The sequence below is a fragment of the Liolophura sinensis genome, chromosome 1, assembly GCF_032854445.1.
Source record: "Liolophura sinensis isolate JHLJ2023 chromosome 1, CUHK_Ljap_v2, whole genome shotgun sequence".
NCBI lineage: Eukaryota > Metazoa > Mollusca > Polyplacophora > Chitonida > Chitonidae > Liolophura > Liolophura sinensis.
In genome coordinates, this window is record NC_088295.1 from 65831958 (window position 1) to 65855426 (window position 23469).

General features: G+C 38.7%; 1 protein-coding gene across 1 annotated transcript in view; it reads left to right on the forward strand.

Moving 5' to 3' along the window:
• The first annotated feature begins 349 nt into the window (after positions 1-349).
• LOC135481984 (uncharacterized) overlaps positions 350-23469 on the forward strand; it is a 48886-nt gene continuing 25766 nt past the window's right edge. The window contains exon 1 of the mRNA XM_064761789.1: positions 350-652. Within this exon, the coding sequence (XP_064617859.1) occupies positions 373-652 (280 nt within the window). The 5' untranslated portion in view covers positions 350-372. The remainder of the gene's footprint in view (positions 653-23469) is intronic.

Here is a 23469-nt window from a genome sequence, read left to right on the forward strand (position 1 = left end):
TTTACAGCAGAGGGAATTAATTTGTGACCAGCTGTGGAGTACGAGTCCAGCTGTGTTGAGCGAGGGAGTTGTAAGTTACATGCCGGTGTGACTACAGAGCAAAGCGTGGCTATAGCTATAGCTGGCCAGAAAACACGGCCCCTTCAGGGTTTTTTACTACCCCATCATGGCGTGGGACTCCTGGTCAGCCGTAGACCTGGGTTAGCATACTGAGAACTAACCCACAATCAGAGAGAGAGGGAGTTTTCAGTAAGAAGTTTTGAAAATGTAGTCTTCAACGCGTGTTAGTGATTTTATACCTTGCAGTCGTCGTTAGACGTTATATGTCTATTTTAAAAAGGGGTGTACGTTCCGTGGATTGATTGATTTACCATGCCGTTCGCACTGCGGACAGTGGAACCATCAAGGTACGATATCTTACCAGGGTCGCTTAAAGCCGAGGATCATACCTTAGTTCCTGTGGAAATTGCCAACAAACTCGCGGTCACTGTGCTACAGCAGTTAAAATGCTTGGTGAGACACGCTGATGATGTTTTCTGTGATCTTACCGAAGAGTGTCACAAAGTTGTGGAGAGAACTGAGAAAATTAAGAGTAAAGTGAAATCCTTGAGCGTTGCTGTGGAAAATTTAAATTACAGGGATGTTCCAATACGTAAGTATATTCAATTGCTTAATGTTATGTATACATATACATTTTGACACTGAATATCAGGCTCACAGTGTAATTGCAGTTTTAGGGAAAACTGGTTTTCTATGAGGCACATGCAAATGCATGATGATCATTTAAAAGAGTTATTTCTTTAACAGCTATTAATTGTGGTTATTAAAAGGTTTTAAATTTACACATTGTATATGTAAGTGAAATAGGTAGTTAAGAGTCTTCGTGAATTATTTATGGGAGTTAAACTCATTACACATCCTCCTCCACTTGTGTTAAACATAATGATTGTGTAAAACCCTCATAACTGCCCAGGTAAGCTGTACACACCCAAACTATTTAAGTTCTGGACTGACCCACATTTGTGCCCATAAATCTGGGATTTTACTCCAGTCACACAAAACACAGGAAGTGGCTTAAGAGAGGATAATAAAAGGTAACACTTCAGGACACTTACCTGGTCAGCTTTAGGTAAGGGTGTCTTGGTGTAACAGTCCAGTGTTACGGCTGTCTGTCAAATCTTCGCGTAAAAAAAAAAAAGAAGATTTATAAGCTATATTTACTTCACAGACTCATCCATACATACTAACAAAGCATTTACACTTTGGCCATGTGTATTATAAATGTGTTTTAAACTCTTCCAACAAGTTTTACTATTGTACAGTTTATGCACTTATTTTTGAAAATGATTGTGTTTAAAATGTGTAGCAGGTATATTTATTTAGTATAATTGATTTGCTGCTGTGTTTCAATATGCATTAAATATTCAGATGCCAATAACTGCTGGGGAATCTGTTAATCATGTTTTGCTTTATGGTCATGCAGTAGCAGTAATGCAGTTGTCACTTTTAATAATTGAATTGGATTAGTTAATTACTAGATCCATAAACTATAGGAGGGAGTTGGGGTGGGAGGAAGGTTGAATGTTAATCCCAACCCTTTGTCTCCACCCAGCAGTGTTACACCCCCTCCCCCCACTCCACAACCAACCCCATGGCCTTCTCATTCTGTATGCTCATCAACTACCGTTATTCAATGTTATATGCCCTCCCAACACTGTATTGCTATTTGTAGAATTCCTGTTTGTAGAATCATGCCTGGCCTTTCTGTCTGTAAGTATAGGGCAACGTATAAAAGTGAATATTTGCCCAGGGCAACACTTAATGAAGCTAAATTTCTAGATTCGACATTGTCAGACCTGAAGGTCTGGTAGGCAAGGGATTACATATACGTGTATTATAAAGTTGAAGCTTGTAGAAGATATCATTTTATAATGATTGTTTATGAAACACATGTTTCAACACACCTAATTATACACATACATGTCAGACTAATGTATAGAGAAACAGTTTATTTAAATGTATCTGGTTATATTTGGTACAGCAATATTAGACCTGATAAAAACTATAATATCCAGATATTCTTGAGTACAACATAAAACACCAATTGAATAAATAAATATACATATTGTGGAGAACTGTACAATGTCCTAATACCTAAGGTAGTACATTATAAAACCATCAAATCCATGTATATTATAAAACTAGAGCTTTAAATGGAGTACATATGTGTTGTAAGGTTAATGCTTTATTAGGTAGCACATTATCAAACCACAGTATTTAGTACAGTACAGTTATGTAATTCTTGTAAGATTAATGCTTAAGGTAGGGCATTAAGCAGTCCAATTCATCTCAACAAGTTGTGATATAAATTATAAATGTCTGTGATGTTTAGTTATGTCCACCATTTCATAATATAATGAGCTAAGGTAGCAGATTATGAAACATTATAACTTACATTATGAAGGTATAAATGTATAGTCTTGTACATCTACATTATGTAGTAAGGCTTAAACCCAAGGTACAGTGGGATCTTCATATATATATATATATATATATATATATATATATATATATATATATATATATATATATACATATATATACATATATATATATACACATGTGTGGAACTGCTAAAATTGCTGTCAGCTTAATTTTCACAAGTATCTATTAACTTGACATATGGAATGTAAACATGTCCATTTCATTATTGCAGTCAGGTAGCTGTGGTTTAGGTGGAGGTCACAGGTGTTGGCCTTGCCACCCACCCATCACCCCCCTCCACAGTTTTCACACCTGAGTCTCACCTGTGCCTACCTGGATTGCCTAACACACAGCTTCAGTTTGTCTACTGTTCAATTATTAATAACCCCACTGGCTCTAGTAAACTACAGCTCTTTAGCAGCCACATTGGATGCTGACAGGCTGGCTTTTGTGGCCTTGCTTATTCAAACTGTAACCCTCACATTTATCCACTTTGAAATCAGAGTATTTTAATTGCGCTTTCCTCCCATTTTCTACGTCTTTCCCATGTTTAGTTCATCAGAAAGTGCATTGTGTCTCAAAGACACAATGAGTGACACCCACTGCATGACTCAATGTATGTTGTAACCTTTTTACAAGACTTTATTCCTATCAGTTAATGATAATTATAAGATTTCCATTCTGCTTGCTACATCCTATTCATCTTTGTTGTCATGACGATATGTACATACATGTATGTGTTCACAGGTCTTTGCTCTGAAAAAATGTGTGCGTTTTTTTTTTTCTTTTCTTTTCTTTTTGTTCGTGATTAAAAAAACATCAATTAATTAGTATATACCTGGTGGAAGTCAAACCGGAAGCTGCCTGTACTGTATTCATACTATGGACAGGATAGAAGATGTGATAGATTACAAATAACTAGAATATTTCCGCACGACTTATGTGAATTATTGCCTGAGGGAACTGCATTATCCTTCTGTGGTGTTAATAAGTCCTATAGCATTGAGTGTAAACTTACTCAGTAGGAAGGAGATAGGGATGACTTTCTTCTCAGCACCTATTGATGGAGTAACCACTGGTTACCAGCATGAGTGGGTGGGATATTTAGATCCTCTGTACACCAGATTTTAAAAGCTGGTATAAATAGAGGGACGTGGACACCACAAGGGCAGCAGTAATATTGGGGGATAGTGGGAGTGGTAGCTAGGGAAGTGAATTGGGGCAAGTTTTACCTGTTGTATGAAGGCCCTGGTGTGGGGCAAAGGGCACATTGATTATCATGGTGCGTGCCTGTGGCTGTAAGTGGGCGCACTGCCTTCTGCACCCCTGACAATACCCACTCCCCCACCCTGTAGTGACTAGTGAAGCTATGTACATACCAGACTGGCCTCAGGTAGCTCTTTTGTCATGTGTCTATGTGTACAGCTAAGCTGACCACATTGTCAGATGTCTTTTAGGATTCTCAAGTGTTGGACAAAAGTAAACTGACCCCGCTGTCTTCCATTTCTCCACCCGGTCCTTGTGTCCCTGACAGAGTGAAGTACTCACACACATAGGCCATGGGGTAGTTTTCTCCTGCACTGAACAGCTTGAATATTTGAGTTTAACAGTACTAAACACCTAAACACCCCCATTTGTGAAGAATCTGATTGATTTTTGGGCCACTTAAGAGGTTTTTGTGAAGTTTGATTAATTTCAGAGGAAGTGTGGGTATCAAAAGTACCATGTTAAGGGCTTTATGAGCATTTTTGCATACCACATTTTGGTGAAATTCAGCATTTAAGGCTTTATATGCTTTCTTCTGGAAATTTTTATGTTATCAAATACAAGTTATACGTGAACATTCGTGAAATCAGTGAAAATAAAAGTGTGGATATTTATTTTTGAATGTTAAACTTCATAATGTTTCATATGGAAATATTTCTGTAGTATCAAAATAAAACTGTTGAATGTTTGTTAATTTCCGTAAATTTTTGATATCAGTAAGTATTGCCTAGATTATGTTTTCACAAAATATCACAAATACTGCTTAGACTTAGAGAACCACTTAATGTCCTAACATTTCTGAACATGGATTCCCGAATAGAAGATTTTATATATTTTAAATTGGGGAATATTTATCATAAAAATCATCGTCGTCATATGACTGAAAAGTTAAGTACCACGTTAATCCCCAAGCACTCACTCGTAAAAATCATTGTTTTGAACCTCTTTGATCATATTCCCAAGTTATATTTGATGATATTGTATTTAATATTTGCTTGTTTTAAAGTGTTCATCTTTTCATCACTTGAAATTTTTTCAGTTATTTACCATCTTGCAATCTTAATAACAGCAGCATCTAAATTTATATCTTTTTCCAAGTTGTGCAAATACCTGTGTGCAGTTTCCTGTGTTACAGTCCTGGTCGAGGTTGTGATCTTGGCATTAGCTTTATGGTCCGCAATTTAAAGGCTGAATTTTTTGGTTGTTTCAGGCAGCTGTGTTTTAGACATTGTACTATGATGGTTAGTCGGTCAGCCTTTTGGCATCCCATACATTTAATCTTAACCTTGGTTTTTCATTTAACTAATCATGAATTCGTGTGCAAGACAAGATGTACACTCTTATACTCTTGTTGATATAGGGATGTTGTGGTGCTTGTTTGGCTAAGCAAATAGGCAAAGAGAAAGTAGGTATGTTTTAAACCACTATTCCTGTCATTGAATTTAAAGATTTTATCAGATGTGCACACCCTTCCGGTCTGCTTCTGTTTATTTATTTATTGGTCAATGCTGTACTGACCTCTGGAGTTCTAAGTGCTTAAGCTGATAAACCAAATTTCAACGAATCCTCTGGGTGTACAGACAAGTGCATAGCAAAGTACCCTTAGAGATAATCTTTCACAGGGTAGATGTCTGCATTTCCCCACATTAGCTCCCCCCCTCACCCCACCCCACCACTTTCTCCCAGCCCCTCACCTTACTTGTACAACACATGTATTACTAACAGATAGTCCTTGTGCCCCTGGTGTAAGGGACAGAGATAGCAAGGTGTAGCAGATGATAGTACTGTGATATGCTACATCTAAACCCTGTCTGTCTGTCTACCCCTGACCAGATGGTTTTACTCAGTCAGTCCAGGTTGATATGTCATCAGCAGATGGTAGGCTAAGGGAGACACAGATACCAGAGTTAGTGCCTTTGGGGCAGGGTCATCTGGGAGTGGGGTGGGGGTGTGTGTAGTGATGTTAACTCACTTTGAAGTTTATTAGAACTATAAACCAGCCTGGTAATAAAATATGAGCAACATACAAGGACTATGGTACTATTCTTATGTCAAGATGGGTGTACATGTAGATTTATACAAACCACAGATGGACCCTTACTAACATCCCATACCCCCATCCTGCACACCTCATATCACCACACTTTTCCTTTAGGATAAAGTACAACAAACTCTTCACAACATGGTAACATGGCAGATCTTGGTCGTACATCAAATACCCTCACTGAACTGATGTCATTTGTCAACTCAGATTGCAAAATCCCAGCCTGGCTACATGCATTGCAGACATACATGTGCTGATATATAGGGGAGTGGTGGGGCTACCTGGACAGAAAGGCTTCCCTGATGGCCTCACAATGGTTAAGACAGTATTAGCTCATTTCCACCAGCTTCTATCCCCAGGGTGCACAGATAATAGTACATAGGATGTGTGGGTCCCTTTGTGGATCCCAAAGGGACAGGCTGGATTTCAGGGGAGGATCAAATGCTGTCTGTGTGGAGGAGATGGCTTTCTCAGGGTCTTTCATTTGCATGACTGTATAGTCATTTTAACATAGCATTAAACTAAGCTATCAACTCTGATACAGAAATTTATTCAACAAAGTTTCACAGTATATATGAAAAACTTGTAGAAAGTTATGATTTTGTGATGGAGGAAGATGGATTGTATGGTACAGGCTGAGTTGTAGATTGCTGTATCTCTGTCAGTGGAGTTAGGAAGTAGGATAAGATTAGCTTTGTGTCATTTCCTGATCATGATGCCTTGAGCATTCAGATTTTTTTACAGATTTCATTCACAAAATATGTATAGCAGTGATGGCTGTGTGATGTGTATTTTTATCACATTTCAACCAATACAGACATATAGTCTTAAAAGGCAACAGCTGATTCCATACCTGTCATGATGCAGTGATGACCACTGGCATGCGTGGATTTCCCATGAAATTTACAGATGATATTTCTGAGCAACATAAAATAGACCTGAAGATTTTGTTAAAGGAAACGGTACAAGAGCCTTGCGGACCTGCAACTTTGCTGAAAGAATGCATTTAATCTAATCTCCATAAAATATGTGTTTCTGTATCTGTCTCTGTGTGTGTTATCAACTTCTAGATGCTATCCAAAGCTACATACATGAAGGTGATTATGTCTATCACAGTTTGCATAAGCAACACATAGGTGTTAATGGAGGTGGATGATGGAGGTGCTGCCAGTGTTTGTGGGTGGTGAGATGACTTGAGAGCAGCAGGGGGGGTGGGGGTGGTTGTCTGTAAACCTCACCAGGTGATGATGAGGCTAGATCATTATCAGACCTCACAGACAGGCTTCAACCATCTTGGTTATCCATCATTTCACAATTCTCCCCCCCCCCCCCCACCAAATCTGCTAAAGCACCCCCACCCCTCACTCCATCATTTCTCACTGTGGTCATTAGAAAGCAGCTGGATAATCAGGCTAGGGCAGTGTTTAAACATGAAAACTACACCAGTGTGAAGATAGGGTTAAAATATTTTCCTCATGTGGGGTGAATTAAGGCAAAGTGTGGGCACCTATTTATAGATGTAATTTAGTGTTGCCAACTTTTTTTATTCTTTCACTTTCACATTCATGATTTGTTTATTTCAATTTACAGCCACATCTAACTGTGGGAGATCCTTCTTAAAATAGCTGACACCTTATTAAAAGCACAGCATTTAGTTATTCATGTTTAACGCGATTTTATAAATCATGATTTTGCTTTCAATGCTGTTTTAATTGTATGATTTACATGTATACACATGTAGTGTTCATGATTTCTTTCTTAACAGTATTTGTTAGCAATGTATTTAAGAAGTGTTGTGCTGTAAAACACAAAATGATTTTCACATTCGAAAGTCCAAACATTTTTTTAAATTTTAGATCCTAATTATACCACAAATGTACCACACATGATTCAAATAAACCAAACTAAAATGTGCTAACATCTGCAGAAGACACATCATCTCTGGAAGCTGGACTACTTCACATGTTCTAATAAGAGTTAGGTCTTTTCAGAACAAAACTAGGGTGTTGATGTATTGGTAATTTTATCTGCATGGTTTGAACCTCTGTGAAGAAGACCATCACCTAATCAATCTTAGATGGAAATGTTTATAAACAAAATGTGCAGCATAAACATTGGAGGGTATAGGTACAAGTGTAGGCTGTTTTGGTTGGATTCCCTATCCAGCAACCATGCATGGTTTCTATACTCCCAATATGCAACTGTCCTGGCCCTCAACCTGCAGTGGTACAGGAGAAATGCTAGAGTGTGCCATGCTATAGGCTGTTTATTGTTTCGTCAGTGGTAATTCAGTACGAGGTACTGGATACATAAATACATTAGGGTGATGTGGGAAATGTCACTCAGTACCCATTTAGGTGAAAGACAAGATGATTCATAAAGAAACTCCTTGTGAGATTTGCCTTGTTCAACTTGACAGGAACTGAGTCTAAGAGAAGCTATATATGTGGGTACTGGGTATATTCGAGGCTTAGTGAAGCTTTATATGTGGGTACCGGACATAGTCGAGGCTTAGTGAGGCTATATATTTGGGTACGGGGCATAGTCAGGGCTATATATTTGGGTACTGGGCATAGTCGAGGCTTAGTGAAGCTATATATGTGGGTACTGGGCATAGTCGAGGCTTAGTGAAGCTATATATGTGGGTACTGGGCATAGTCGAGGCTTCGTGAGGCTATATATTTGGGTACTGGACATTGTCGAGGCTTTGTGAGGCTATATATGTGGGTACTGGACATTGTCGAGGCTTTGTAAGGCTATATATTTGGGTACTGGGCATAGTCAAGGCTTAGTGAGGCTATATATTTGGGTAATGGGCATAGTCGAGGCTTAGTGAAGCTATATATGTGGGTACTGGACATAGTTGAGGCTTTGTGAGGCTATATATGTGGGTACTGGGCATAGTCAAGGCTTAGTGAGGCTATATATTTGGGTACTGGGCATAGTCAGGGCTATATATGTGGGTACTGGGCATAGTTGAGGCTTAGTGAAGCTATATATGTGGGTACTGGGCATAGTCGAGGCTTAGTGAAGCTATATATGTGGGTACTGGGCATAGTCGAGGCTTCGTGAGGCTATATATTTGGGTACTGGACATTGTCGAGGCTTTGTGAGGCTATATATTTGGGTACTGGGCATAGTCAAGGCTTAGTGAGGCTATATATTTGGGTAATGGGCATAGTCGAGGCTTAGTGAAGCTATATATGTGGGTACTGGACATAGTTGAGGCTTCGCGAGGCTATATATGTGGGTACTGGGCATAGTCAAGGCTTAGTGAGGCTATATATTTGGGTTCTGGACTTAGTCGAGGCTTAGTGAAGCTATATATTTGGGTACTGGGCACAGTTGTCAAGTGTAGGTTTGAATTTGTGATTACGACTCCTGTTCTTCATGACCAGTAAAAATTTTTCTTAGTGCAACAAAGATATGATTTTTTTTTTCAGATTAGAAAAGAATACCAGACACTGTTGATGAACTTTAAACTATTGTAGGCCATAGCTGACCATGCCCCCTCCCCACCTTCCTTCCTTCCTTCATACATTTATTTTAATAATAAGGTAGGATTGAAATGAGACCTCTTTTATAGAGTTGACAAACAATACAACAGTTTCCAGTTAAAGAACATAAGTGATTTTTGTCCTGTTACATTTACAGCATGAGATTGGCCAGTTGTATGTATTTCAACATAATTTTGAGACTTTGATGATAACCTTGTAAATCTGTGAGCCCTGGGAGCCTGTGAGAAGAAGGCGTACATGAAGCAGTTGGAAGCTTCGCTGACTCGGCATCTCATTGATGGATTGTGTCAATTCTTTTATCTCCAGGCTGTTTATAGACTGTAGCAAAAAATAGAAACATTTGGGAACAATAGAATCAATTGTTAAAACAAAGTTACAGATTTTTCTTAAACAGGGTGATTGTTACTTCATGATGTCATCATTACCTCAATGTTTGTCGAAAATCTATACATAGTACCACTGAGTGCAACTTTGTTTGGGGATATTTGTGAAATAAATGTCTTTTCATCCAATTTCTTTTTAAAGAAATGTCAGGATGCACATTTAAGAGATATAAGGAGATTTGTCAAACAATATAGGGCAGTTTTTTTGGTTAAATTAATGGCCTTGTGTAAGATAGTTATAAATGTTACACAAGCAGATTTCAATTATGATGGATAAACTTCACAGTATTGTGCAATAAGGACTTGGGTACTGTATAGTTTATTCTTACTTTCCTGCGAAGGTTTTCATCAAACAGGGCACCCATTGAACTTTATTTGATAAGAACACATCTTGACATGTATGTGTATAATTAAATTGCACTGAGATAGGATCTACATGTATGTTTACAATATTGCATGTTCTGTGTGTGGCTATATACTACATACCTCAAACTTTTTATCCTTTTTAATAAAAAAAATGCGTGCTGTATCATCAGGGACCATTTAAAGTCTTGCTCTTTATTCAATACATCGATGATTTAACAGGACGTGTTTGAGTTTTATCCCCATTTTTTAGTTTCTATTGCAAAGCACGGGCCAGTTTTTAGCGACATCCTCTCACCATACATAGAGCCCCATTAGCTTACTCTGCTTAAGTAACAGGTCTCAGATTATGTTCAGATTTCTCAGTTACACTCATAACTGGTAAATTACACAGGCATTTTCTTATCCATCTCCACTGTGTTACTGATAGGTGTTTTGATCGATTGGCATTCAGAGCTGCAAGTGGTTGAAGTTGCTGTTGTCACGCATATCACGTTTCCATCCTTATTTCCCCTGTCCGCGTGGGTGATAAATCAGGACTGGGGTTTCGCCAAGAATCTGTACCACCCATGACACAGGTGGAATTATCAGATAAATCGCACAGTGTAATTTCCACTCAGATTTTGAACACGGGACACATCCTAATATACAGGAAATAATTACATTTGCTTAGTTGAAAAAATAACACAGCTCACCCACTGACCTTGTCGTTTTAAGTTCTTCATTTTTTCCTCATTAATAACTGTTCTACGCATGGATATACATTATGCACGAAGAAGAAAATGCTCATTTGAGTATGTGGTACTGTATTTTACGTAAAGTTTTGTCCATGACTAAAGTTACTCTTTTTGGCTGATTCTGAGAGCACTGATGGTCTTAGGAAAGTGCTTTGAGTTTTCATTGGAATTAGAGTTATATGGAACCTATATGGAGTAAATATAACATTTAGCTTGAATAGTAAGTGCTTTAATTGCCTCAAGAAATGAACTTTATGTGACAAAATTTTAGGTCGCATGTACATGTAAACGGTTATTTATTAGCAAATCATCTTGTGCAAGAAAAACTGATTTGTAAATTATGGCTGATTGGAAAAATTTTTTACGTGTATACAACTCCTTAAATAAATGTCCTTAGCCAGTTGTTGACCTAATTCTTTCATGATTCTCAGGTTAATAAATGTTCAGGCACACAAGCAAGCCATTGTTCTGTTGAGTTGTGCCTATCAGGTTACCCCTGATAATTGCTGAAGTCCAGCAGCTAACCATTGTAACATTAAAGTAGCAGATCTGATGTGGAATAAGTAACAGTATCAGATGGGTTAATATCTTTATTCATTGGTTGTATCAACATATAACATAATGTAAGCCCTGTGTGTGTGGTCTATAGCTTACAAAATAAATCTTTAAAGAGCTACTTCAGTGTGAGCACTTATGTGTTTTCAAAGGCAGATAAAACAGTAAATATTGAGACGGTCTGAATTGCTCTCTTTAATAGTAAAACATACTGCAATGTACTAATATTGCTTCGTTTCAGGCAAAAATACAGAAACAAAAATTTTCTGGATATTCCACTTAAGCCTTGTGTGAACGAATGAACTCCAGGTGTCTGCCATACATGGTGTATATCCACAAATGATGCTGTACATAAAATTTCCTTCATATTATTTTAATATTTCAACTTAGTTTCTTTTTGAAATGGGGCAGCATGGAGATATTTATTTTAAACTTCACCGTCTGATTTATCAAAATACGTGTACACCTTTTATGTGCATCTGTCAGAATAGCAGCATTTTCCAGTTGAGAAATGTTTCAGATTTTTAATTTTTACTTGTTTCTAATTTCTTTAATTAATTTTTATTTCTATTTGAATTTTTTTTTATTCTCACCACAACAATGATGACTGGCAGGGTGACTTGTTTTCTATATAATGTAATTTTTGTGCTGTTACTTGTGAATTGCAGCCCGTTTGTGCCCATTTTCCATCCAGGTAGAATCTCCATGTTTGCCTCAGGTGTTCGTTTCAGGAGAGGTGTAGGCTTTGATTTCAAATGGAATAAAACCCCCATAAATACAGTGTAGCTCTTTGACAAGTCTGTTAGCCTTTCCTTTGAACTTAAGAAGGTTGTTGATAATGGTGGAAGACTTCACAGGAAGGTGCTCAAGATTGAACTGTCGGCTTTCACCTATAGCTGTTGTATAATGCATGATGCAATTGTACACCTGTGGTACAAGAAAGCCCTAAGAAACTCGGGTGGTGGGAGAGAGGGAAAAAAGAAAAAGGATTAGGATATATATAGCTGGTGTCTAGCCTTTTCCCTGCATGCCCAGGTGGTAGCAATTAAGGATTTCAGATTTGTTTTCATCCTCACTATTAACACATTCCTGTGTGGCTGGGCAGACTATTCCGCTGTTGTACTTTGACATTTGTCCTTTGTGGTACATGCCTTGTTCTCTACTTCTGTGAGTGAAAGATTTAAGCCCTGGCCATGTGTATACTTGCCGCAGTTATTGTGGGGGGAGTTTCGTGTCTCAAGAAAAGGCCTGGTAAAATGATCAATATGGCTTGCATGGAGATTGTGGCTAAGTGTGACGCCCCCCCCCCCCCCACTTATATTTTCGTTCACCGCTAGAACCGACCCACAAAGCCCAGATATTGATTGTCAATTGATATCTCTCTTACAAAATCTCGCACTATTTCTCACTCACCTGTTACAGATTAAGGTCAACTGTTGTTGAAGGTGATATTGGAGTACCTGTGTTTTTACCTGTGCCAGGTGGATTGAACTTGAATCACCTGTATTCAACTTTTGATGTTATGGTTTATTTTTGATTATAAATCATGTTGACTGAAGATATCCCTAATGTTTTCTATGCCCTTTGTACAAACAAAAAAGTGTTAGTTTACTAGATGCCTTTTAACACAGTTATAGGCTTTTAAAGGCTTCGGTATGTGAAGTTTACTGAAACATGAGATTACAGGTATATAGAATTCTACAAATTGAATTCATGTGAAAGACACTTGTAGACATATACTTCGCCACAGCGATAACTTGTGCCCTGCAAATCTAGTTCCTGACGAGGGAATTATCTGCTAAACAACAGATTTATTCACTTATTTATTTATTTGATTTGTGTTTTATGCTGCACTGAAGAATATTTCACTTATACGATGACGGCCAGCATTATGGTGGGAGGAAACCCACAACCATCCTCAGATTGCTATAGACCTTCCCACTTATGGCCGGAGAGGAAGCCAGCACGAGCTGGACTTGAACTGCCAGCGGTCGCATTGGTGAGAGGCTTCTGAGTCATTACACTGCGCTAGCATGCTAACAGAAGAATTTTCCACAACTATGTGAGCTGGTGTAATGTGTGATTCCTACTTCACACACAGCACAGGTATGGATGAACACCTGTATAGATCTGTCATATAGCTTTGGTAACCTTCTGAGGTGCTAAGATACCTATGGCCTTGAGAGCTTATTATATACATGTGAAGGGAACTAGAGGGAGAAAGTCCTACCCATCTGTAATGAAGTGATACCTGGATCTTCCCACAATTATGGACATCCTTGTACAGCATATCTGATTCCAAACTTTAACTCGTTTTCCCATCATTACCAGATGGGCAACGTATGATACATGAACTATATGCAGATCATGGGCCAGTGTTGAATTGCTCTCATGATTTTGGTTATCACGCGAATGGTGGTAGGATCCAGACCACCAGATTTACCTTGGCTCCGCTATCAGTATAAAACTGGTGTAGTCAGAGAGTAATTGTAAAGGTGTGGCAGGTGTGGCTGTATGTGGAATCATCAGAATGTCAAACACACCAAATGCCACGATGACCTTGTAACTCTCTACTGACAATCACGCCATTTCATTGTCGGCCATTCATCTGGGCTCTTAGGTAAAGCCAATCATCAAACCAGTGCTGTTTGCTCTCAGAGAACTAGGTCTGCTGGCGAACGTCGGGAGTTTTATTGAGTTTAGGAGAGAGAGTTTGCAGAGTGGGTGTATGTGACCGCAGTATGATGAGTCTGTTTGTAATGTCCAACGGCACTGGGTCAGTATCAGAACTATACAACCTTCGTGCTCGAGTATTTAAGTGGTCTAATGAGGTACTTTTATGTGGTGCAAAGGAGGAACAAACAAACTTGATGTAACTTGATTGATGTTTTCACAGTAATAAAATTTGATTGTGTCAAGTTTCTAAATATTGCGTCATTTTTTTATAATGTAATGTAAAGCTGTTACAACTATTTTCAGAACTTGCCAAACTACTTATCACTCTAGCCATAAATTTTGAATCGAAGATTAATTGCCACATACGGGAAATTTAAGATACAAATTGATTTTAAGAGCACCTTGCCACTTTTGTAATGGCTGCTGTTGGCTTTGTTCCATTGATATAGTTTAGTCAGCTGAGTTCTGGAGGCCTTTATTGACATGTTTGACAGTTTGTTTATTCCAATCCCACGCTATTGTTTTTTTACATTTGTTGTATAATCTTTTCTGACCTGGTTGTTCATTGTCTCTGTTTTGTCTGGCGCAACAAAGTGGGTTCCAGAAACTTCAACATTTTTGTTTAATATTTGTATTTTACGAGTGGTGTACTTCATAATTTTAAGAGAGGTTTATATACAGTGAATAATTCCAGCTCTGTTTTAAAACTATATGAAGGTGTGAAAAATCTTGGGTACAGACTGACATCTCTATTTATAACTTATACATGTTTTCGTGTAGGTTAACAGAAAAGCGAAACTTTTGAAATAGAATTCTGACCAATTAAGTACCTTGTACAGGTGTTTTGCCTTAAGTTTGATATATTAACATGCACTTTCAGAGGTACATGTACAGAGAGGCCTCAGATTGATACTTTGATGCCAATACAAGTGTTGATAAGAAAGTAACTAGTCGTCACAAAAAAGGCGTGAAATGACCCTACCTTCTGCAGCAATCAGGTAAAACTTGGAAAAAGTCTAAACCTTAGGTGAAATACAGTCATCTGCTTATATTTTTCACACTGTGAATCCTCTTCTAAAGTGGCATATCACTGTGACACTATTATCTTGCTCCCATCATCAAAGCCATTAAGGCAGATGGTCAGGTGTAAACTGATAGTGTTGACAGGTACCTGGGCATTCTTCAGTGATTGCTGATGTGGTTAGAGATAATACCCCAGCCAGGCCTGGACTCAAACTGACCACCGCTTTCCCTGGAGGGAAATAAAAAAATTAGGAACAGCCACTGTGCTGACTTATAATTCTTCTTAGTCCTTGACCTTGATGAACATGGGGAAACATGTGTGCAGTCTCACTTAGAAAAAAGTTGCAAGTTCAAATCTAGCTAGTGCTGAATTGTCATGTCTACAGAAAATGGATTCCTGTATGTGGCTAGGAAATGTTGTTTCTTCTTGACCAATAGCTATGTGTATGGTACGTATCTGTCACCCTCGATCGGTGTGATGAATTATAGTCTTAATAAGGTCAGTATTAAATCTGATCGAAATAAAATGTATCCACCATAGCGGGGTGAGGCATCTATAGGCTTTGAACTTAAAGAGAGAAAGAAGGAAAGAAAGAAAGAAAGAAAGTAGTCCAGTATCCTGCTAGAGTAATATCTAACTGTATAACTAGTTAGTGGTGTAAGTCAACACCTGCAAGCTGCAGTATCCTAGTTACGCCAGGATTAATGGACTTACTCCTTTGTTGTGGTAACCAAAACTTTTTTTTATCCGTTGACATAATGGTAAAGTGTTTTCTCTCCTCCAAAGTTAGCACAGTGTATCATGTATATGCTAACTTGAGGGACTGGATTCTTACTTCTGTTGAACAAAGCCTTCATTTTGGATTAATTGTCAAAACATTCAGGTTTAGGTGCCAATTGCTAGGCTGTTTAACAAAGTGTATTTGATGAGAGGCATGTCTTGAGTGATGTGAGAAAACAAAAAGTGTGGCATGTTGTCAGCGAATGTAAAGATGAACAGCACAAAGCTGTGTGTAAAGAACATTGTGTAGTTGGCTGAGAGGAAGAGAGTTGTCATAACTACCGTTTGTGTGGGTGACAAAATGAAATGACGGAAAACATTGTCGGCGAAGTGGAATAAACTGATGTATCTCACTCCCACCTGTGTGTGTTTGTGGTCTGGGATGTAATATATTGTACAAGCCCTGTCTCCATCATTGTAAAATCCAGTAGGATTTGATCTGAGATATAACATATTGTACAAGCCCTATCTCCATCATTGTAAAATCCAGTAGGATTTGATCTGAGATAAAACATATTGTACAAGCTTTATCTCCATCATTGTAAAATCCAGTAGGATTTGATCTGAGATATAACATATTGTACAAGCCCTATCTCCATCATTGTAAAATCCAGTAGGATTTGGTCTGAGATATAACATATTGTACAAGCCCTATCTCCATCATTGTAAAATCCAGCAGGATTTTGTCTGAGATATAATATATTGTACAAGCCCTATCTCCATCATTGTAAAATCCAGTAGAATTTGATCTGAGATATTGGAATATTGTGTTTCACATGAAATTTGGTGTGTAGAAATTGACCAATATTTCACCAAAAAACATGTAAGTGCATGGTCCAGTTAAAATCAATCAGAAGCAAAGAAAGCAAAATGTGCCACTTAAAACTTGCCAAACTTTAGATGAAATATGGTATTACAGTCTACATGTGATTGCTAGTCTACGTTTAGTTATATTTTGGTCTTGGGGTGTCCCATAGAGACCTGGATAAGTGTCCTATAGGCCTGGCTAGTGTACATGTAGTTATGTTTTGATCTTGGGCTGTCCCATAGAGAACTGGATAACTGTTCTGTAGGCCTGGCTAGTGTAGATGTAGTTATATTTTGATCTTGGGCTGTCCCATAGAGAACAGGATAACTGTTCTATAGGCCTGGCTAGTGTAGATGTAGTTATATTTTGATCTTGGGCTGTCCCATAGAGAACAGGATAACTGTTCTATAGGCCTGGCTAGTGTACATGTAGTTATATTTTGGTCTTGGGGTGTCCCACAGAGAAAAGGATGACTGTTCTATAGGCCTGGCCAGTGTACATGTAGTTGTATTTTGGTCTTGGGCTGTCCCATAGAGAACAGGATAACTGTTCTATAGGCCTGGCTAGTGTACATGTAGTTGTATTTTGGTCTTGGGGTGTCCCACAGAGAAAAGGATGACTGTTCTATAGGCCTGGCCAGTGTACATGTAGTTGTATTTTGGTCTTGGGCTGTCCCATAGAGAACAGGATAACTGTTCTGTAGGCCTGGCCAGTGTACATGTAGTTGTATTTTGGTCTTGGGGTGTCCCATAGAGACCTGGATAACTGTTCTATAGGCCTGGCCAGTGTACATGTAGTTGTGTTTTGGTCTTGGGCTGTCCCATAGAGAACAGGATAACTGTTCTGTAGGCCTGGCTAGTGTACATGTAGTTATATTTTGGTCTTGGGGTGTCCCATAGAGACCTGGATAAGTGTCCTATAGGCCTGGCTAGTGTACATGTAGTCATAATTTGGTCTTGGGCTGTCCCATAGAGAACAGGATAACTGTTCTGTAGGCCTGGCTAGTGTACATGTAGTTATGTTTTGATCTTGGGCTGTCCCATTCAGACCTGGATAAGTGTTCTGTAGGCCTGGCTAGTGTACATGTAGTTATATTTTGACCTTGGGCCGTCCCATAGAGAACAGGATAACTGTTTGGAGGCCTGGCTAGTGTACATGTAGTTATATTTTGGTCTTGGGCTGTCCCTAGAGACCTGGATAAGTGTCCTATAGGCCTGGCTAGTGTACATGTAGTTATGTTTTGATCTTGGGCTGTCCCATAGAGACCTGGATAACTGTTCTATAGGCCTGGCTAGTGTACATGTAGTCATAATTTGGTCTTGGGCTGTCCCATAGAGAACAGGATAACTGTTTGGAGGCCTGGCTAGTGTGTGTGTAAGAGCCAGCTATGGGCCTTGGACATGGCAGAAGGTAGGCCGGTGGACTGAATCACCAGCTCCTTGAAGATTAATAGAGAGAAGTGACCAAACATCCTGAGATGAATAAGGCTCAGTGAGGCCAGCTTTGTTAGTGCAGGGACAGGATTGTGAGGGGTCTGGGCCTCCTGTGTGTACCCTCAGGGCTACAGCTTCCCTCAGGTGAGAGGCAGTGTAAAGGTCACCAGGTAGGGCAGGCTATATTGACCACATATAAAATGTCAGATTGGCTTTTTGAGTGGTGACCCATGGCTCAGTCAAGAAGTTAACATGTAGCCACACCTTGGGGGAAGAAGTTAAGGGCTGAGAAAAGATATGGAATCTTTAAGTTTGGTCAAAGCCCTATTTGGTTTTTTGTGTTGTTTTTACATCTCAATGTTTGGCTAACAACATTTTCTGCTGTCTGGAAGACCTAAAATTTAGGGAATATGATTGACCAAAAATTAGGCATCAGATGAGGCATATAGCAGTTGACATTTTAATGGTTCTCCAGTATACATAGGCCTATTGTTCCAAAACGGATTGTCAATTTATTACTGGTCATAAGACTCCATTTTTCGACAAACAGAAGACGATATGCTCTTTCATTAATAACACAGACAAAGTCCTTTAGTCACTTTTGACTGAAGTAGAAAATAAATATGTTTTTCTGTTCACATTATTTATGTTAGAATACTTCACTCATAAATAGTGACACTGATGAGCACATAGAACATTGTCAGATGGTTTACTTATTTGTTAGTACTTAATACTTAGCCCATTCTGGTTGTGTTGCATATGTGAAAAATAAAGTTTTTCTCTACCCTGCAACTAAAACATTTTCAGGAACATTCCTGATTTTAGGATTGGACAAGAAGCATGTAAAAGCATTTGATATCACCTGTACCTTTATCGCCTGAGTGTGCGGCAGTTTAAAGGACACATGAAATGCTTTGGTTTTATTTCTTAATGTGCAGATTATCATTTGTAATAACAATTAACGGTACAAACAAAATTATCAGCTATCATTTTGGAGGGTAAAAATGGCTTCAAAATACAGCGGACACTCTGGAAATTACCTTGCTTGCAGTGATGACATCAACGATGATCCCTGTTTAAAAACAACTCTGTTAGGAACAGACCGAACAGGTCTGGGGAGATAGGGGCGGGGGGAGGGGGGGGGGGGGTTGTTTGGTGAACAGGCTAAATGGGCGCGGGTGTAGGGTGCGGAGAGGCGCTAAGCTGACCCGAAGAAGTCATGCAGTATCTGTGTACACGTCACCATGCCCACACTGTAGCCACGGTTCACCTGGTTTGGGGTACATCGGTGGTGTTCACCGAGTTCCGAGGAAGATCAACAATGACGTTACGTCTGAAAAAATCTAACCGTTGACGGAAAATAGGAATAATATAGAGTGGTAATTAACAGGTATAAAAATATCCCCAAAATGAATTTTTTTAAACTAAAATTTCGGGGCATAGTTTTTCTTCATTTGACATATAAACATAATTTTTGTTTCATGCCCCCTTTTTATGTATCCTTTAAGTACAGTTAATCTTCTCATATGCCTGGTGTTTTTGTGCTGGTAACAGAGGTCCTGCTATTGATGTAAGTTCAGATTTGCATATGATCTACTTGATCTGTCATATCGAATGACAGTGACTTTGAACATATGAATATGTGCATACTGAAAATGAAAGATGCATGCAACAACCCTTTTTCAGTTAGTTTCAAGGTCATCACACGGCTTAGCTGCAAGTTTGTTGAATGGAATGTAAGTACAGACATGAACATTTGGGTGTCCACTATTGCCACATTTACATGTGTGTATAATTTGTAGGGACTTTTACAACATTCCTCAACCTTTTTGCATATGAAAGAGCAAACTTCAGTGCAAGTTATGCGCATTTTGAATTTGGTTTTTGAGACAAAACTACATTGGTTTGATTGCCCAGTTTCTGGGCTTCACACAAAGTACAGTTTTACCAGTCAACACAGAATAATGCCTTTAGAATATTTTTGAATAAACACCTTGCACACATGTGAAAAGGTGGAAGAATTACAGTAGTCCACAAGAAAAATTTATTATTAAATCTGGTCAACTAATTTAAAATTGGATGTGGTGGAAATATATGCACACTTATAGATTTATGAAGTTCATATTCATTTCCCTTATAAATTATTATAATTTAGTAAAGCTTAATTCATAATGTATATAGCTAGCAACATATAAGAACAGTATAGGGACTGAAGTTTATCAAGACAACTTGCTATAGTTATAGTGCCTGGGACTGACATGTACAGTAAAAAAACAGCGTCCTTCTGATACAACAGGTGTTTTTTTGCATGTTGTTGTTTACAAGTCCTCTCAGTTAGAAAGATTTACAGCCATGGACATACGCATTCTTATAATACCGACCAGGCTGTTAAATTCAAGTGTAAGTGATTTGAATAGCTGTCAGCGTCTAGGTATACATTGGATTGTTAAGGATTTGCCCAGTGCTATGGAACTATCTTTTCAAAAGAGGCATCAGGTATTCAAACAGACATTGACCAGGACTTAAATGCACTTCGTATAAGTTGTTGTATAATATTCATACATATAAATGCTTGTTCATTTATAAATACTTACATGTACAAATTGTGTGTTTACATCTGAAACTGGACCTACATAGATGTGCCTCTTATGAAAGTGAATTCATGCGCCATTGTAAGCACCAGTGTATCTGTCCTAATGTCTGTACCTGCCCTAATGTACACCTGTGTTTACCTGTGCAAACGTGCAAGTGTTTGTTCCTGCCTGACCAAATGTAGACCTGTTTTTACTTGTCCAAATGTACACCAGTTTTTACTTGTCCTAATGTACACCTGTTTGTACCTGACCTATTGTACAGCTGCTTGTACCTGACCTACTGTACACTTGTTTATACCTGACCTATTGTAGAGCTGTTTGTACCTGACCTAGTGTACACCTGTTTGTACCTGTCTTAATGTGCACCTGTTTGTACCTCACCTGCTTGTACCTAATGTAGTATACACCTGTTTGTGCCTGCCCTAATGTATACCTGTTTGTACCTGGCCTAATGTACACCTGTTTGTACCTCACCTGTTTGTACCTGCCCTAATGTACACCTGTTTGTTCCTGCCCTAATGTACACCTGTTTGTTCCTGCCCTAATGTACACCTGTTTGTGCCTGACCTATTGTACACCTGTTTGTATCTGACCTAATTTACATCTGTACACTTTGTACCAGTCATCCTCAACTTTACATCCATCACCTCACTGACCCCAACAACTCCTCCCCCCCAACTCCCCATCACTTCTCTACTTATATCAGTGTGTTACTGCACACTTATTGACTTCACCACCTCTGTTGTATCAGTGACAGACCCCTATCTACCTGTTGCTGGCTATCCAGGTATGCCGACTCATCTATCTTCTACTTAACGCTCTGATTTACACATAGATGGGTCAGTTGACACTATCAGCTGTCAAGTCGGCAAATCAATAAAACTCCACGTAAAATATTCATGTATTCATGTAGGTTCATGCTATATATATATATATATATATATATATATGTATATATATACATCTGACATACATGGGCATACAACATAGCCTGCAACTTTCCTATACATACCTAACATTATATAAACGAGGCTGTGTGTCAATAAACATTATAAAGTAATAATTTATTCGTGGGATTGTGGTTATGCTGTCACTGGTGAAACAGGTTATGCTAATGTCTTTACAGAAGTATCGTGTAATTGAACACTTCTGAACATGTCTAGGTATATACATGGGGTACGTGTATAAACAATTGTGCACATGTCTGTAGAACTGGATATGGACTGTTTTAACCAACTTATTCAGAATTCAAGATTTGCATTATAGGAAATGATAATATATGTGTAAATTATGATACAGGGGCCTCCGTGGCTCATTTGGTTAGCGCTAGTGCAGCGTGATGACCCAGTATCCTCTCACCGATGCGGGCGCTGTGAGTTCAAGTCCAGCTCATGCTGGCTTCCTCTCCGGCCATACGTGGAAAGGTCTGTCAGGAAGCTGCAGATGGTCGTGGGTTTGACCAAGCCCGTTTTCACCCACCATAATGCTGGCCACTGTCGTATAAATGAAATGTTCTTGAGTACGGCGTAAAACACCAATCCAGTAAATGAATAAATAAATTATGATAAGTTATTTTGTAACTTTAAATTTGATTGGTGACCTATTAAACAATGTTGTTGTTTTTCTATTTTCTAGCTAAATCAACTATTTGAGGGAATTCCAATCCTAGTGACAAATTAGGCTATAGAGGCTACTTAAAATAACAGTACAGAAGATCCAAATTGTGGGACAAATTTTACACACGATCCTCACAGCATGGGGTTAGCCAGCTACCCGTCCACCTGCCCAAGTGGACGGTTGAAATAGAAAATTGGTGCCATTTGGACACCCTGTTTTCAGCACTTTTAACATGGGAGAGATAAGGGAAAAATAAATTTTGACACCCTGTTTTAACAAAATGGTCTCAAAGAGGGATGCTTGGACACCCTCTTTTCCATTTCTGGCTAACCCCCTGCCTCACGGATGGAGTGGAGGATTCATGCTCTCTGCATGCATTGTCAGTAGGTTTGTCATTTATTAGTATCTAAATACAGTGGTTACCCCAGTTTCCTTCCCCCAAACACCCCACTGCTACATTTTGTGCTAGTTAAAGATTCGCCAATGCAGCATTAAGCATCGAAATGTTGAAATCTTACTCTACAGTTTCACATCTTTCACACGTCTGTCTTATGTTGTATTATTTTATATGACATAAGTACTTTTCTTTATGTCATAAGAAAGCCTAAATTATTATTACTGTAATGCTTCAACCTTTTCGCAGGTTTGCAAGGTGTTTATTCAGTCATATTCTGAAGGCATTGTTCAGTGCAGACTGATAAAATTGTACTTTTTTTGAAGCCCTGGAATTTATCAATCCAACCAGTGTAGTTTTGTCTCCAAAATCAACTTAAAAGTGATCTTACAATTGCACTGAACGGTGCTCTTTCATATGCGAAAAGACTGAGGCATTAGGATGTTATGTAACCATAGAATTTGCTTCAGGTCCAGATTGTGAATGTGTAAAGAGTTAAGACTGAGGTCGAGCTGGAGTAGGTAGGTAGGTGATAAGTCAGTGGGTTAGTGTTGGTTGTTTGTGTGAGCAGTAATACATGTTACCTCAGTACTGAGGGCCATGTGTCAGCATCTCCTGTCTAAACAGCCCCTGACATTTTCAAACTCCTAGCTTACATGTGGTACAGCAGGATTTTCCCACTGCACGATTTATAGTCGGCTGAAATGCAGTTTCCAGACATGACAATCTAATCAACATGATTTGATTTACACTTTTTAATGTTTATTTTCTTGGAAATTTTAGGGCCTGGTGG